This window comes from Balaenoptera ricei, chromosome 18, assembly GCF_028023285.1.
Source record: "Balaenoptera ricei isolate mBalRic1 chromosome 18, mBalRic1.hap2, whole genome shotgun sequence".
Lineage (NCBI taxonomy): Eukaryota > Metazoa > Chordata > Mammalia > Artiodactyla > Balaenopteridae > Balaenoptera > Balaenoptera ricei.
In genome coordinates, this window is record NC_082656.1 from 53,329,935 (window position 1) to 53,345,054 (window position 15,120).

Consider the following 15,120-nt stretch of genomic DNA (forward strand, 5'->3'; position numbering starts at 1 on the left):
GGATTGGTTCCAGGATCTCTTGGGGATACCAAAATCCGGGGATGCTCACGTCCCTCAAATAAAATGCCCTAGTGCAGTCGGCCCTCCATATTCGTGGGTTCCACATTCCCAACACTTGGTCCAGAGGGCCGACTGTGGTGTTAAAGAAGTTACTCTCAGTGCTTCTGTTTTTATAGTCTTGAAACAAAATTTAAATTATTACTAAAAATTATTACTAAATTAAATTATTACTAACATTATTACTAAAAACTAAAATTATTACTCAGCCAAGGATATTTTAAACTAATAATTAGACGTGTTATGGAGCCCTGAGCAATATCTACTTTTGAGATAAATAATCTGGAGACTTTGTTGATCTATTAAGGCCCTAGAAAGAACCTAGGAGAAACTTTGTTCCTACAAGTCATTTGAGGAAAACTGACTTCGGAACCATTCTGTTGTGGGGATGGTAATTAATTCACAACAGGAGCTAATGTGGAGGGGCTATGGCCCTCTGGGTCCCATCTTACCTGTGTTTTCTGTTTTGAAACCATATACGTAAAGTGAGCTATAAAAAAAGGCCATAACTGCACTTAAGAAAACTTAGGGTTGTAGAATTGTTTAGAGATAATGCAAAGATGACACATTTAAAAGTAAAAAGATAGATGGAAGTATATAAGAGGAAATATCATGATTAAAACATTTCTGTATGTGAGGTAGTGGGCTGGAAGTTTCACTTCGCAAATTTAGACCTATTCCTATGAAATTATAAATAAGTTTTTTAGGGAGATAGGCGTTTAGGAGATAGTAAACAAATTACTTTAATAGCTTAACATATAGTGAACTTCCTTTGTGTATGGGGTATGAGGTGGTATTGAACACCTTTTAAAAATTCTTTACTGAACTTGAATAAAATGCACAAATTTTTAAGTGTACAATTCTTTGAGTTTTTTAAGAACATGTTTATTGAGATATAATTCACAAACCATACAATTCACCCTTTTGAAGTGTACAGTTCATTGGTTTTTAGTGTATTTGCAGGATTGTGCAACCCTCACCCCAGCCTAATTTCAAAACGTTTTTGTCACTCCCAAAGACACCCTATACCCATTAGCACTCACCCATTCTTCCCTTCCCTTAGTCCCTGGCAACCACTAATCTACTCTCTGTTGCTATGGTTTTGCCTTCTCCGGGCATGTCACAGAAATGGAATCATAATATGTTGTCTTCTGTGCCTGGTTTCTTTCACTTAGCCTCATGTTTTCTAGGTTTGTCCATGATGTAGATGTATCAGTACTTCATTCCATTTTATGGCTGAATGATATTCCATTGTATGGTTATACCATATTCTGTTTATTCATTCATCAGTTGATGGATTGATGGGTTATTTTCATTTTTTTGGCTAACACAAGTAATACTGCTATGAAAACTCATATACAGGTTTTTGTGTGAACATGTATTTTTATTTCTCTCGGGCATGTACCTAGGAATAGGAGTGTAATTATCTCTTTGCTTCCTAGAAATTTACTGTTGAATGGAAGGAAGGCTGACAATTGTGTACCAGAAGGACGACATTGTTAGTTTGCAGTAGGAATCCATCAAGAATCATTTAGGCAGCTCCTGTGTCACAGGTCACCTCAAGTTCTTCCCTTAATGCCAAACTTACACTGGGGAGTAAAGCATATCCTAGGGGTGTGACTATCCATTTGAAGTTCATGTAAAATAAGTAGTGACTTTCACCTGTAATACAGATACACTCTTTCCCAAAATGAATGTTTCCCACAGTGATGACTCTCATAGTAATTCACCGGGAGGTAAGCAGGTTAATTGTTGAGACTTGCTAATGTGTGTGTGTGTGACATTTCTGCACAAAACAATGATGTCTCTTGACTCTTGAGAACCAATGATTATATTAAGCATTTGAACGCTACTTAAACTATCCTGATAATGGATATTCACGTCTACATGTGCCTTGTGTGCTATTTATTTAAAAAACTCCTTGATCGTGGAGAAAAAAATAATTTATGCACTAGACTAGGCTTTCGGTAGACTTTTTTTTCCTTTGCAATATTTTACCTATTGTCTGCAACAGCTTAAGTTTGGAGCATGAACTTGTATTTATAGGCAAAATGTACTTTATACTTTATTCTTTAGAAGTAGTTTTGTGATTCTTAACAAAGTATAGCTGTAAAACTTGAGCACATTTTTGTGTGTCATGTTTTTGGTGAATTTAACTAGCTGCTAATAGGGCTCAGGTTGTCTTGGATTTCATATCTAGATGAAACGTGGTACATAAATTGTCAGCCCTGGAGCAAATCTTTCTTCCCTTGGTTTTATTTAGTTCTTTCCAGTTGTTTTCCATTTGTGGCTTATTAATGGTTGTGGTTTAGCAAAAATAATCGGAGACTCTGAGCTAAAAGTTGGTATCAGGAAGTGGCCACTTCTCCTGGACCGGAAATTATGTTTAAACTCATTCCTTTTTTTTTTGCCCCCAAAATATCTGAGTGTAGCTGGCATTTGACCTAATGATGATTAAGAATTTGGAGGGTTTATAAAGACAGTTGGCTTTTAATTATCCAGAACACACCGGGAGCTGCGTACTTTGCTGTTTGTCTTCCCTTCCCGGCTGCATGAAGACTTGGGAGCCTTCCCAACAGGAGGGGAAGTGGGGAGGTGTAATTTATACTAGCCGCTAAGACCAAGGGCTTACCATGGGCAGTGGGGCAGAAAATGTTTAGATTTTTGACCACTATGAGACTTTTGGATTCCATTTAGAATTCAGTGATCTGTGCAATTCTAATACCACGATCTTGGAAGACTGTGAGTTGGCTTTGGGTTTGCTATCAAGTGATATTAGCATTGGCGAAAATAGTCCTGGTATATGCCGGGATATTATGTAGTACAATGCCAAATCTTAAGAGAGGCCAGTGACTTGAGAATTATGTCACTTAAAGCAATGCTGAATATACAATATAAGTTAACCAAGAACATGCTGTAATTCAGAGGCTTAACCACATTTTAGAGAGATGCCTAGGCTTAAAATGCCATCTTGACCACATATTTCAAAACAGGGTTAGACTTTTAAAGAGGAATTTCCAAGAATTACTTCATCTTTTTATATTCCTAGTGCCAAGCACCATGCCAGGTACGTGCATAGCAATTGTCATTACATGATTTTTGAATGAGTGAATAACCAAATACTTTCTTAGTATCTTAGTTAAAATTAAGAAAGATAATTTAAATGGAAAATTGAATTCTAATGTATTCTTCGGTCTGGAAGAAATTTATGTAGCAAATCAGTGGTGAAATGCTCTCAACTTTGAGGTTTTCATCTAAGAATATTCCCTATTAAAAAGGTGTATCACTAGAGTGATATGTTTCCATAGACTCTTGTATGTGTTTGTTCTTGAGCTAGTGACAAAACTAGGGTGAGTGATTTTTGGGAACTGAGGCAGATTCTTCTTCTAAAACACAACCAATCCCCACCCTCCCTACCCCCCATACACTTGAAATTTAACCATCAGTTTTGCTTTTTTTTGGGTCTTGCTCTTCCTTGCTTCAAATACTTGTAGTGCAAGTATTCATCAGAAGAGTAATTAGATTTAACATAAGTGACTAGTATGTATAAGCCGTATTTCAACCAATGAGAAGTTGGGTAAGACAGTCCTGCCCTTGAGAGTATGCAGAATAGGCTGGGATGGCTGGGAATAGGTTCCTAATTACATTGTCAGGTTCACTCAGTGCTTCCATAGAGACTCTCATTGGACGCTCACTGCCTGTTATGTAGAGACTGACCTAGGTCTCAACTCAAGCAAGCATATTTTAACTCAGTTTCCTCATGTCAAGATGGGGTAAGAGTGTCCACCACACAGGGTTGCTGTGAAGATTAAGGGAGATCGTGCACAAAGTAAACAGAGTAAGTGTTAGCTGTCAATCCTGGAACCCCTTTTCTAGCTGAGAAGACTGAGGCCTGGGGAAATTGGGAGACTTCATTATACAAAGGAGTCTGAGACTCCGTCTCAGCTTCTCTGACTTCAGATTTTTATTAGGGTAGTTTAAAAAGGACACTACCGATACTCCCAGGTATCAAAACCAAACTTATGGTTACCAAAGGGGATACGTGGGGGGATGGGGGATGGGGGGAGAGATAAATCAGGAGCTTGGGATGAACATACACACACTACTATGTATAAAATAGATAACCAACAGGGACCTACTGTATAGCACAGGGAACTCTACTCAATATTCTGCAATAACCTATATGGGAAAAATATCTGAAAAAGAATGCATATATGTATTCAATATATGTATAACTGAATCACTTTGCTATATACCTGAAACTAACACAACATTGTAAATCAACTATACTCCAATAAATTTTTAAAAAAATAAGATAAAAAGGACAGAGCCCCACCCTTTTTGGAAGAATTGGTTTCTCTAAAATTCTGAATAACCTTTTCAGTAATTTTACTCTGGGCAAGGAAAGAGCTAGAAGGTAGACTTTTTTTGTATTTAAATTATGTTTAGTTTTTACCTAATATTTTCGACTGTGTGCCACAATCCTTGCATTATAGGTTTTTAGTATGTGTGACCAATGAGATTTGGCAAAGTTATTGAATCTTAAATAATGTATATGTCTCATGGAATTCATTATAAAAATTGGACCTGTTTTGCGGCATCATGGGAATCATATAATGATTGCTTCAGAAATGAAGCTTGATGGAAGAAAGGAGAGAAGGGTGTTTTTAATTCTTTGGTGGCTTTTTAGAGACTGAAAACACGACAGCTCCTTGATGTGTGCCAGCCTGGGGGGGAGTCTGTCTGTGGAAAACATGTCCTATAAGGGCTCTCTCATTGGAAGGTGGGATACTAGGTTATGTTTCTGAATGAAAATGTTAAAGCAGACCCATTGTTTGTGAGTTGCTTCATGATGTGGTCCCTGTGTTCCCCAGTGCTTTCTGAGAGTAAATATTCCTTGGGTTTTTGTTTTTTTGGCATGACTTTGGTTGAAATGATTGGCATGATGATCTTATGTGTGTATCTTGAATGTCCTGATGTAGTAGCTGATCAATCAATTAGTAACTTAATTTGGAATCAACTGTGAGCCCAGTTGAAGCTCATCATCTAGTTTTTGTCAGCAAACATCCCTTTCCCTCTATTAAAACAAGCTCAAATGGGCCCTGTGTTTTTGCACTGTGATTCACACAAAAGTATGGTGGAGAGTGCTTTTGGGATTCTAAACATCTTTTAAATGGCTGCTTAAAAGGAACTGAAAAATTTACATGAGATGAGTGCCTGCTGACTTGCATTAGTGAGTGTTTCGCTGATAACAGTCTGGTATAAAGTGGTCTTTGAAAAGTTCCCAGAATGTTTGGGGTTTAGGTCATGTGGTTTCTTGGCCAGAATTGGAACTGAGATGTGAAGTTTTAGAGAAACTTGTTGCTTAGATTGGTGGGAAATCTCATCCAGTGAGAGGATTTAAATAAAGCTGTAAGCAAAACAGTAAAGGGTATGAAGATAATTCCCATTGATATATTAAATTAATATATTTCGTAACAAAAGAAATGGCTTTTTTTTGAAATTTGCCAACTTGGCACTTATTGAGGGTGTATTCGGTTGGTAGGTATTTTATTCCACAACATATGCCCTTTAAAAGCTTTGTATCAAGGGCTTCTTTGGAGGCTACAGGTGGTAGGACGGGTTTGACAGCAATGTTTGTGCGGTGTGTACTTTTGGCGCGCTGCTCCGCCCTTAACATGCTCAGGGGGAGTAATTATAACTTCACAGGAAACATCTCACCCAAGAGCCTCACACTTGGCCCTCCCTGTTGCTTATTAGCTTCTTTCCAACAAGATGGCTGCTCAACACACAAGGTCACATGGCTGGAAGATGCACAGGCCTCGACTACAGTGTGTAGTCTTTTTTTTTTTTTTTCTTTTCTTTTTGAAGATATCAGATATTTTCACATATCATTTGTGGGCTGTGACGTAGATATGGCACATACTTCTTTCCCTTTGAAAATTAGGGAACTGAGCAGTAACTTAATAGAAGTGTGTAGAGTGAGATGGGTCCAGGATTAAACCCCAGATAAAATCTGATGTACGTCTTAGGTTATTTCAAGTGGTACTGATTTTATTCAGCTGCATTAGGAAAATATGGAAAGGGACAAGGAAGAGGGAAGAAAACAAGTTTTTACAGAAGGCAAGGTGTGGCCGTTTGACGACATAGTGATTACTCCTGTTTGTGTTGACTTTTGATAACTCAGTGGGAAACACATGGTCTCTATTTAGTTCCTATGAATCACAGCCTCATTACATAAAATGTATCACACCTCAAATAGCTTGCTAATGAGTGAGGTTGAAAATTATTGAAAATCACAATGAGTAATTGTTAGATTAGAACTACCAAACAATTTTTCTTTCAAAATTCTGGAATTTCTTTTAGCATACTGAATTCTTCAAATACGGATGCATTCACATTTTAAAGTATGATTTCATTTTTTTGAACAAAACAGCCTTCACTCTATTTTGAGGTCCTTTCTAGATCTCTATAATTTTTTCTTTTTTTTTTTTTTTTTTTTTACAGTTTCCAGGTTATAGAAGGTAGTCTAGTGGAGTTTTATAACGTAACTCAGTTTCTTCCTTTTAAATAAAGGATGTTACTTCTGGCAACATGGACTTTCTCTTTGCTAAGATGAAACTTTTTATCTTCGTTCTACAGAGGGATAGTAATAGCTAATTGTGCTAACATTTGTGAATGCTTTTTCTGAATCAGGCAAGTGCTGAGGGCTTCATATGCTATCCCATTTAATACTCTGTGCAACCCTGTGACATAGGTACTTTGTATCTCTGTTGCATCTGTGAGAAAACAAAGAGGTTAAGCACCCTCTCCAGGGTTATAGGTAGGAAATAGTGGGGCAGGGATTCACAGGCTCTAGAGCCCCTCCCTGGCCTCACCTGGCCATGGTAGGTGCCGTGCTGTGTGTTGCTGTGTGTTTCTTAAGGAACGTGGCCCAGGCAGCTGCTATAGACTGAAAATCCCTGCTATGAATTTATGTTCTCTTTTTAGTTTAAAACTCTTGGGAAAACTATTTTGTTTTAATTTCTTAGGAGAGGCCTTAGATGAGTTTATATTTATATGGATATATAAATTGCTAATTAAAAATTTTAGTTTACAGTGATCAGATGTTTTTCCTTGTTGAGCTTGAGGTAGATAGTATATACAGTATGAACATTTTGTAATGTTCATGAAAATGTCAAGAGAAATGCTGAAACCATTTATGGGTGAGTTTTCATTTTATTAACATTTAGAATGCCATTTTGTCTCTATCACACACATACACACAGTCATTACGTGTTAAGACACAAGTCTTTATTTTTTCAGGAACATTGAAAAAAAGTTAATTCAACATGTTTTATTTACAGAGTTATCTTTTTAATACCCTTAACAGTGGAGGATTATTTTTGAAGGCACATTGCATGGTAAAATACATTAAATTTAAAAAGTCTAAACACAGATGGAAGACAATTTTTTTTTAGTTTAGAAACTCTTTGTGTCTGATGCAGTTAAGACATTCTCTTACTGAGTGCTTGTAAAATGCTGTAGGTTTTTGGTATCTGTTCCATGTGGATGATTCTATAACTCTCTAGAAAGTTAAACTTTCTGAACCTCAACCTTCTTACTAGTGAAAGGGGGAATAATAAGGATTATTAAACTTAAGGATGTGTGCATTTCATAGATGAGAAAAATTACCTACATGAAAACTGATGTCCTTCTCTTCCTTTGTCCTTTAAATGTAGGAGTCACAGGAAATTGACCTAAATCTGATGGAATCTGACTTCTTTTGAATGTTTTTAAAAAAATATTAATTAATTTATATATCTATTGCACAAGAAACACCTGTGGTTACTACAGAATATACATAAGCAAAAAAAAAATACTAAAATTAGCTATAATTCTACCAATTAGAAATAATTACTGTTAATATATTTATTCTATATTTATTTATATAATGCATACTTACATATGCATATTTATATAATGCATAGAGTTATAGAAATTGGGATCATACTCCACGTACTTTTTCACAAATGGCTTTATAATTAATATGTTCAGTATTCTTTACAAGTGATAAATCTACTTTTCTGACATGAATTGAAATTTCATGAGGTTTTCTGTTTTATGGTTATATTATAATTTATCTGATTTCTTATTGTTGAGCATTCAGGGTGTTTTAAGTTGTTGCTATTATGTGTAATGCTGTGAAGCAGTTCTTCTACTGATGTCTCTGAGTTCTTGTCCTGTTGCCTTAATATAAATTCCTAGATCTGCACATAGTGTGCCCAAGAGTATGTGTGTTTAAGATGTCAGACACATTTTACAAATTGCCTTCAGCAATGATGGTGTCATTTTATATTATCTTCAATAGTGTACAGAGCATGCCAGATTCCCATGTCTTCAAAATATAGACTATCATTTAAGAATCTGTTTAGTTTTTACATTCTGTCTTTGTAAATACAGTATAAATGGAGTCTGGTCTTATATCATCATTATTTAGATTTTGATAAGTGTATATGTACAAGAGTACATTCGTATTTTGACATATGGAGGGAGGTGGTCTGAAATCCGCTACATACTATGATTTTGCCTTTCTGTAGTCTTTTTGGAGAAATGAACCATTCTGGATAGTTGGGTTTTCTAAATATCTCTCTCTATTCCATTATTTCTACTTTGTTAATATTCTGAATCTAACTCAGCTTTTTTGTCTATATGGTGCAGAGGTATTCCTTTTTTTTTAAACTTTAAAAAAATTATTTATTTATTTATTTATTTATTTTTGGCTGCGTTGGGTCTTCGTTGCTGCGCGTGGGCTTTCTCTAGTTGCAGCGAGCAGGGGCTACTCTTCGTTGCCGTGGGCGGGCTTCTCATTGCGGTGGTTTCTGTTTGTTGCAGAGCACGGGCTCTAGGCGCACGGGCTTAAGTAGTCGTGGCACACAGGCTCAGTAGTTGTGGCTCGTGGGCTCTAGAGCGCAGGCTCAGTAGTTGTGGCGCCTGGGCTTAGTTGCTTCGTGGCATGTGGGATCTTCCTGGACCAGGGCTCTAACCCATGTGCCCTGCATTGGCAGGTCGATTCTTAACCACTGCGCCACCAGGGAAGTCCCCAGAGGTATTCTTTTGAGGGCTAATTATTGCGATGTGTTGTCAGTGTGTTACTTGAAGGTTGATGTGTGTAATGAGGTTAAGCATATACCTCTGTGAGCCACCCTCAGGTACTTGATTGCACTGAATCTTGGCCATTATAAGCTAATAAGTAGGTGATATTTACCCTGTTTCAGATGAGCAGACTGGGGTTCATGGAGGCTATTCAACTTGCTTAAGGTCACACAGCTACTAGATAATGAAAGTGGCATTTGAATATACTTTTGTCTGACTCGCGCCCTTTCTCCTTCCATTTCGTCACTTGCTACACTGCCTCTCGACTAGCCCATCCAGTGCTGTTGACTATCACTCTTCACTGCTCTCCATGTGTCTGTGGGGCACAACCCTTCTTCCTTCTAACTCGCTGCTTCTAATCTACCTTGATTTGGGAACGTTATCTGTAGATTGTTTCAGTGATGGGTAATTGAGTATTGGTGGCTCTGAGTGGCTTTTCTAATGACTGGAGAGAATGGGCTTTGACATCTGCTTTGGCTGTTCCTGGGACTTTTTCATGCTTTTCAGCTTTGGGTAGGAGTTCCCAGATAAATGAGATGCTACTGTGTTTTCACTAGCTGCGATTAGTGCTCACCTTGAGTTTGTTTTGGATTTATTTGGGGAAAATTCAAGAGAGTTTGTGCTGCATAGGTTACCGGGGGTAACCCATGGGCCACTCAAGGTTATCCCTGAAGGAATATACCATTCCATTTGGATATGTTTTACTGAACTTTTAAACTTTGTGTTTTACTTATGTGGCTATGAGTTCCCTGCATTTTTTTTTTAGATCTACACCCAGTATCCAAGTAAGTGCATGTAACGGAGACACTCAGCAAATGTTTAATTCATGCAGCAATGTAGCCCTTCTGTAGATTAATGACCTTTGTAGGAAAGGATCTGCTACTTCTTCCTGCATTTGAGTGTGTCACCTCCTGGCCCAGGCTCCTGTCCCTGTTTATAGAGCCAGCTTGTGAGAAACTAACTTTAATTCTAGAAATAGCCATTGTTCTGTCAGTTACCCATTATTATGTGTGCCTATGACACTGTTGGGTGTTGTGGAAAAGATGCAGAAGACATACAGGGACTCTAGGTGGACCGTAAAGGTCACAGTGGTGAGTAAGGACAGCAGGAGCTTTGTAGCTCACCTAGGGTTTAAGGTTAGTGACTTCCCAATCAGGTTTCCGAGATCAGATTTCTCCCTGAAGTGGCAGGTGGAGCAGGGCCTCTGCTTGTGGGTGGTGGGTCCATCTCTAGGGCGGCTGCTGTCCCAGCTGTTGTGGTACACCTGCCCACACCCTTGGCTGGGGACTCAGTCCCAGAGTATTCCTGGAGCACCTTTTCCCTACATGGCCTCCATTTTCTCTGCTACTATTGTCCCTATGGAATCCCCTTTCCTCCCAACCACTCCACCCTCAGAAGACAGAGGAAGACAGAGTTGGTAGACACTTTTTCAGCAGTTTCACTAAGAACATTGGTGGCGGTAACCGTAGATGGGCTGTTCATACGTAAAAGCCTTAAGTGGGGAATTGTCTGTTTAGAGATGTACCGTCTTCCCTCTCTGTCTTTTGTCTCTCAATGTCAGGATTTAATCGTTTTCTTCCTATTGCAGTAAATAGCTCTTTACACACATCAGGGCCATTTCATGAATACGTTTAAGGAGAGTCATGCCCTCTATTATTTAGCTTTGTAATGAAACTTGAGGAATTTACGGGTGGAATTGAAATTAATGATGTGCGTATACAGTTGGTATTTCAAGTTTATATCTTAATCTGGTTTTATTTACTCTTAGTAGAGTAGATTGCCCATAGGGCTTTTTTTTTAAATAGAAAATATGCTGGAAATTAAGCTTCTAACTTTTGTTTATCTTCCATAAAATGGTTGCATCATAGAAAACACTCGCTGTGGTTTTTTCTGTTTATATTTGTTCATACTAAAATGGTTAACCTTTCTCTTTGTAACATAGAACAGTGCATAGAATTTCCTGTATGGGACAACTTTTGGTGATACATGCACATTCTCCAAGTATGATCTTAGATGCATATTAATTAATCTGATACTGGATTTGACTTGTGTATTATCCCTGATTTAGAGAAAACTAATACCCAAATATGTCTTTCAGGCAGTAACAGAGAAGAATTTTGCGACAAAGGATTTTCGAGCCTCCCTGGAGAATGGTGTTCTGTTGTGTGAGTAAGTATTTAAAGCATTAAAAAAAAAAAATTCAAAAGCAAAGGGGCGCGAGCGTGTGTGTGCGTGTGCGCGTGTGCGTGCCTGTTATGAGGTGTCTTCATTCCCCACCCCCACCATGGCCACCATAGTCACTGATATGTCTTCTTGGTAACAAGTGAGATTTGATCCCTGCAAATTGACACCCTGACAGTACCAGACAGTAGGAAGGGGTTATCGGTCTCTCTATCTAGAGATAACATTGGTGAAATATATATTATTTTAAATTAGTAAACAAGAAAGATTCTGTTATTGCTTGATGGGCCGGTAGGGGTGGTGGTTGAGAAGTAAGCCCTATCGCATCGCACCAGCTCTCACTTGCTGTGGATATTCTAATGTATGGAGTTGCCTGGTTTAGAAGTTAATGTAAAGCTTGTTTCCTTCATCAGTAAACAGTGATGATTGTAGAACAAATTTAGGCTGTAGCAAATTTTTCTTTGAACCTTTAAGTGGAGTCATTACATTACCACAATCAATTTGAGTCACAGGCCAGCCATTCATTCAATTAGTATGATGTTACCGAGAATCACATCTGAGGCTTTGGTTATCCTAAGTCAAATAGGCTTGTGCCATGATTGATGGTATGGGGCCTACAGTGTATGTTTAGTGTAATGTTTTGTTCCCCACTGGATGCAGAATACAGTTAGCCGGGTGGTGACCTTTGGGGATGAGGGGCACACAGTCTGTGGAATAGAAGAATGCAGTCCTGGGTGAGGGTCCAGGTTGCAGACGTGAGCAAATAAAGTATAAGAATGTACTTGTGTATGTACCCACATTTTTGAAACCACTTAAGTATTCCAATCTAGACACTTATCACATAAGTATTTATGGAATCTGTCCACAAGCAAGCACTGGGAGTGTATGTGCTCATACTTAGATGATTTTGATTATCCTTTTAAAGGAAAGTTGTTTGCAGCAAAGATCAGGAGTCAGAGGGCCTAGGTTTGATTCCTTGCTTCATACTTTTGGACATTTGAGCAAGTGACTTAACATCTGAGCCTTATTTTCTCATCTGTAAAGTGGAGATCAGGGTATCTGATCTGCCTAATTCACAAAGGTGCAAAGTTCTATAATACATATATTAAGATTTCCATAAACTATCAAACTTTGTATGAATACAAGTTGTTGCTAGGAAGACGGCCATGAAGCTAACAGTCTTTATCTCACCAGCTCTGTTGATAGGTGTTCACACTTCTTTGTCTTAGAGCAGTGTTATTAAGTTGAATCATATGAAGTGTTGATATTCAAACACGTGTGACCTATAGAAATGTCAATTTCACGTGATTCTACCTAATATGTAGTAGGACAGGCATATGCATAAGGGTCACAAGTAAAGTTTAAGGGATGTTTCTTGTCCTTTTCTGATGCTACATTCAGAGTTGTTGTTGCCAAATAGTGTTTAAACTAATATTAGTAGGTCACGTGGCTAGCTCAGTTGGTCACTGATAGGAAATTATCTTGGTTTGCAAATTATATGTTTTATATATTCTAATGTGTTCAGAAGATGGAGGGAAAAATGGCTGTTAGATGCATGTGATCTGAAAAGAACCTTAGCTATGAGTGTAGACTATTTAGAGCTTTGCTGCAAAATAACTTTGATGTCAGTTTTAAGTCCCATAAGTCAGGATAGGAGTTAGGTGGGCTTATGTAGGCAGTGGGCCTATGGAGCACAGAGTTGTTTTTAGACGTCTGAAAGCATACAACCCAAATAGGTGATCTTTTTAAGAAGTCACTTTGTGGTTATATAGTTCCAGTGATGAACTATTACTCAAAATATTTTTAGGGATCCCCCTTTTGGGGGCATAGCCTCCATAACTAGGTCATTAAACATACTTGAGAGTGACAGTTAGTGTTTTATTTAAAACGCAATTTATGCAGCAGCCTAAATTACTTGAGGTGATTTCCAAAAACTATATTCAACCTGAGTATATTGTTACCAGTGAGGATATTCAGAGTTGATAAAAAACTGTTTTGATCACAGGCAGTACTGTTAGATTAAATATTATAAGTTCTACCTTAATGGTCACAGAAAACATTTAGATGCATGTTTAGAGATATATTAGTTTTTTAAAAATGTCATTTAAATTCACAATTTCCAGAAGCTCGTTCTTAGATTGTTTCCTTATTGAAATAACACCAATTTGGGGTTTTGTGCATTACCAGCTAAGTCTAATCAATCTATTTAGTACCCAGTATTCTTTATTTTTATTTTTAAAATTTATTTTATCTTTGGCTGTGTTGGGTCTTTGTGGCTGCGCGCAGGCTTTCTCTAGTTGCGGTGAGCGGGGGCTACTCTTCATTGCGGTGTGCGGGATTCTCATTGCGATGGCTTCTCGTTTCAGAGCACGGGCTCTAGTCACGCGGGCTTCAGTAGTTGTGGCATGCAGGCTCAGTAGTTGTGGCGCACGGGCTTAGTTGCTTCGCAGCATGTGGGATCTTCCCGGACCAGGGCTTGAACCCGTGTCCTCTGCATTGGCAGGCAGATAGATTCTTAACCACTGCGCCACCAGGGAAGTCCACCCAGTATTCTTTTTTTTTTTTTTAATTTTTTAAAAATTAATTAATTAATTAATTAATTTATTTATTTTTGGCTGTGTTGGGTCTTCGTTTTTTGTGCGAGGGCTTTCTCTAGTTGCGGCAAGCGGGGGCCACTCTTCATCGCAGTGCGCGGGCCTCTTACTATCGTGGCCTCTCTTGTTGCGGAGCACAGGCTCCAGATGCGCAGGCTCAGTAGTTGTGGCTCACGGGCCTAGTTGCTCCGCGGCATGTGGGATCTTCCCAGACCAGGGCTCGAACCCGTGTCCCCTGCATTAGCAGGCAGATTCTCAACCACTGCACCACCAGGGAAGCCCAACACCCAGTATTCTTTAAATGAATGTTTCCCAAAAGTAGTGTCAGTAAATATTAAGCTGTGGTAATCAGTAATTTTAGTTTATGATGGGATCCCAAAGTACCACATGATGTTTGTATTAAAAAAATCTCTTAATGGTGAATTGCATTGTTTTTAGCCACTGGTTAATGAAGGCATTTTAATCTAATAGATGTAGTGTTGGAAAAAAGTCCAGGTAACTATATTCTGTATAAATTTATAACTAAAGAAGAGCCTAGCTGGTTGGTCTACAAAATGATTAAGCATCATTGTTTGATCACATATGCCTGAGTAGTTATTATGTCTAAGAGGAAAGCAAAACCTGCTGTTCAGAAGCCTGGTATTGTAAACCCTGACTTTTAAATTAGTGGTTAATATAGTAAGCTGTCTGTCTTTGAGAATATTTTGCCCATCTGAGATTTCAAGCTTTAGCTGGAATGTGACTGAAAAATAAATTCAGATTTTTAAAATATTCTATAGGAAAGGCTGACTTCTGTTTGGTTCACTGCCAGAAAAATTACCAATTCTTGTGAAATATAGGGTCTGCTTATTGCCTTTTAAAAATCTCTAGGCATCCTAGTTCATTATCACCATTAAACAGTTTTCTTATTATTTTATCTAGTAATTTCAGCAGTTTTTTATGCTTTAGTAAGAGTTTATCCTTTTTGAACTGGCATTCTGGAATATCAAAGTCAAGAGTTGGAGGAAATGAGCTCATTATAGCTTTTTCCCAACTGGCACTGTACTGACATTTCAGATAGTTTAAATTGGGTATAAACTCTGCACTGAGGTTTCAGACAAGATACACATCTGAATAATGAGGGTAGTTATGTGCATTTATTGCCTTTTAATCT

The 15,120-nt window shown here is 38.0% G+C and overlaps 1 protein-coding gene across 19 annotated transcripts in view; it reads left to right on the forward strand.

Moving 5' to 3' along the window:
* Positions 1–15,120, forward strand: part of LMO7 (LIM domain 7) — a 196,263-nt gene that overhangs the window by 49,270 nt on the left and 131,873 nt on the right. For 16 of the 19 annotated variants that reach the window (XM_059902917.1, XM_059902911.1, XM_059902913.1 and 13 more), the window contains one exon: positions 11,291–11,361. In XM_059902917.1, the coding sequence (XP_059758900.1) occupies positions 11,291–11,361 (71 nt within the window). The remainder of the gene's footprint in view (positions 1–11,290; positions 11,362–15,120) is intronic. The other 3 variants (XM_059902922.1, XM_059902923.1, XM_059902921.1) reach the window with 1 other exon arrangement.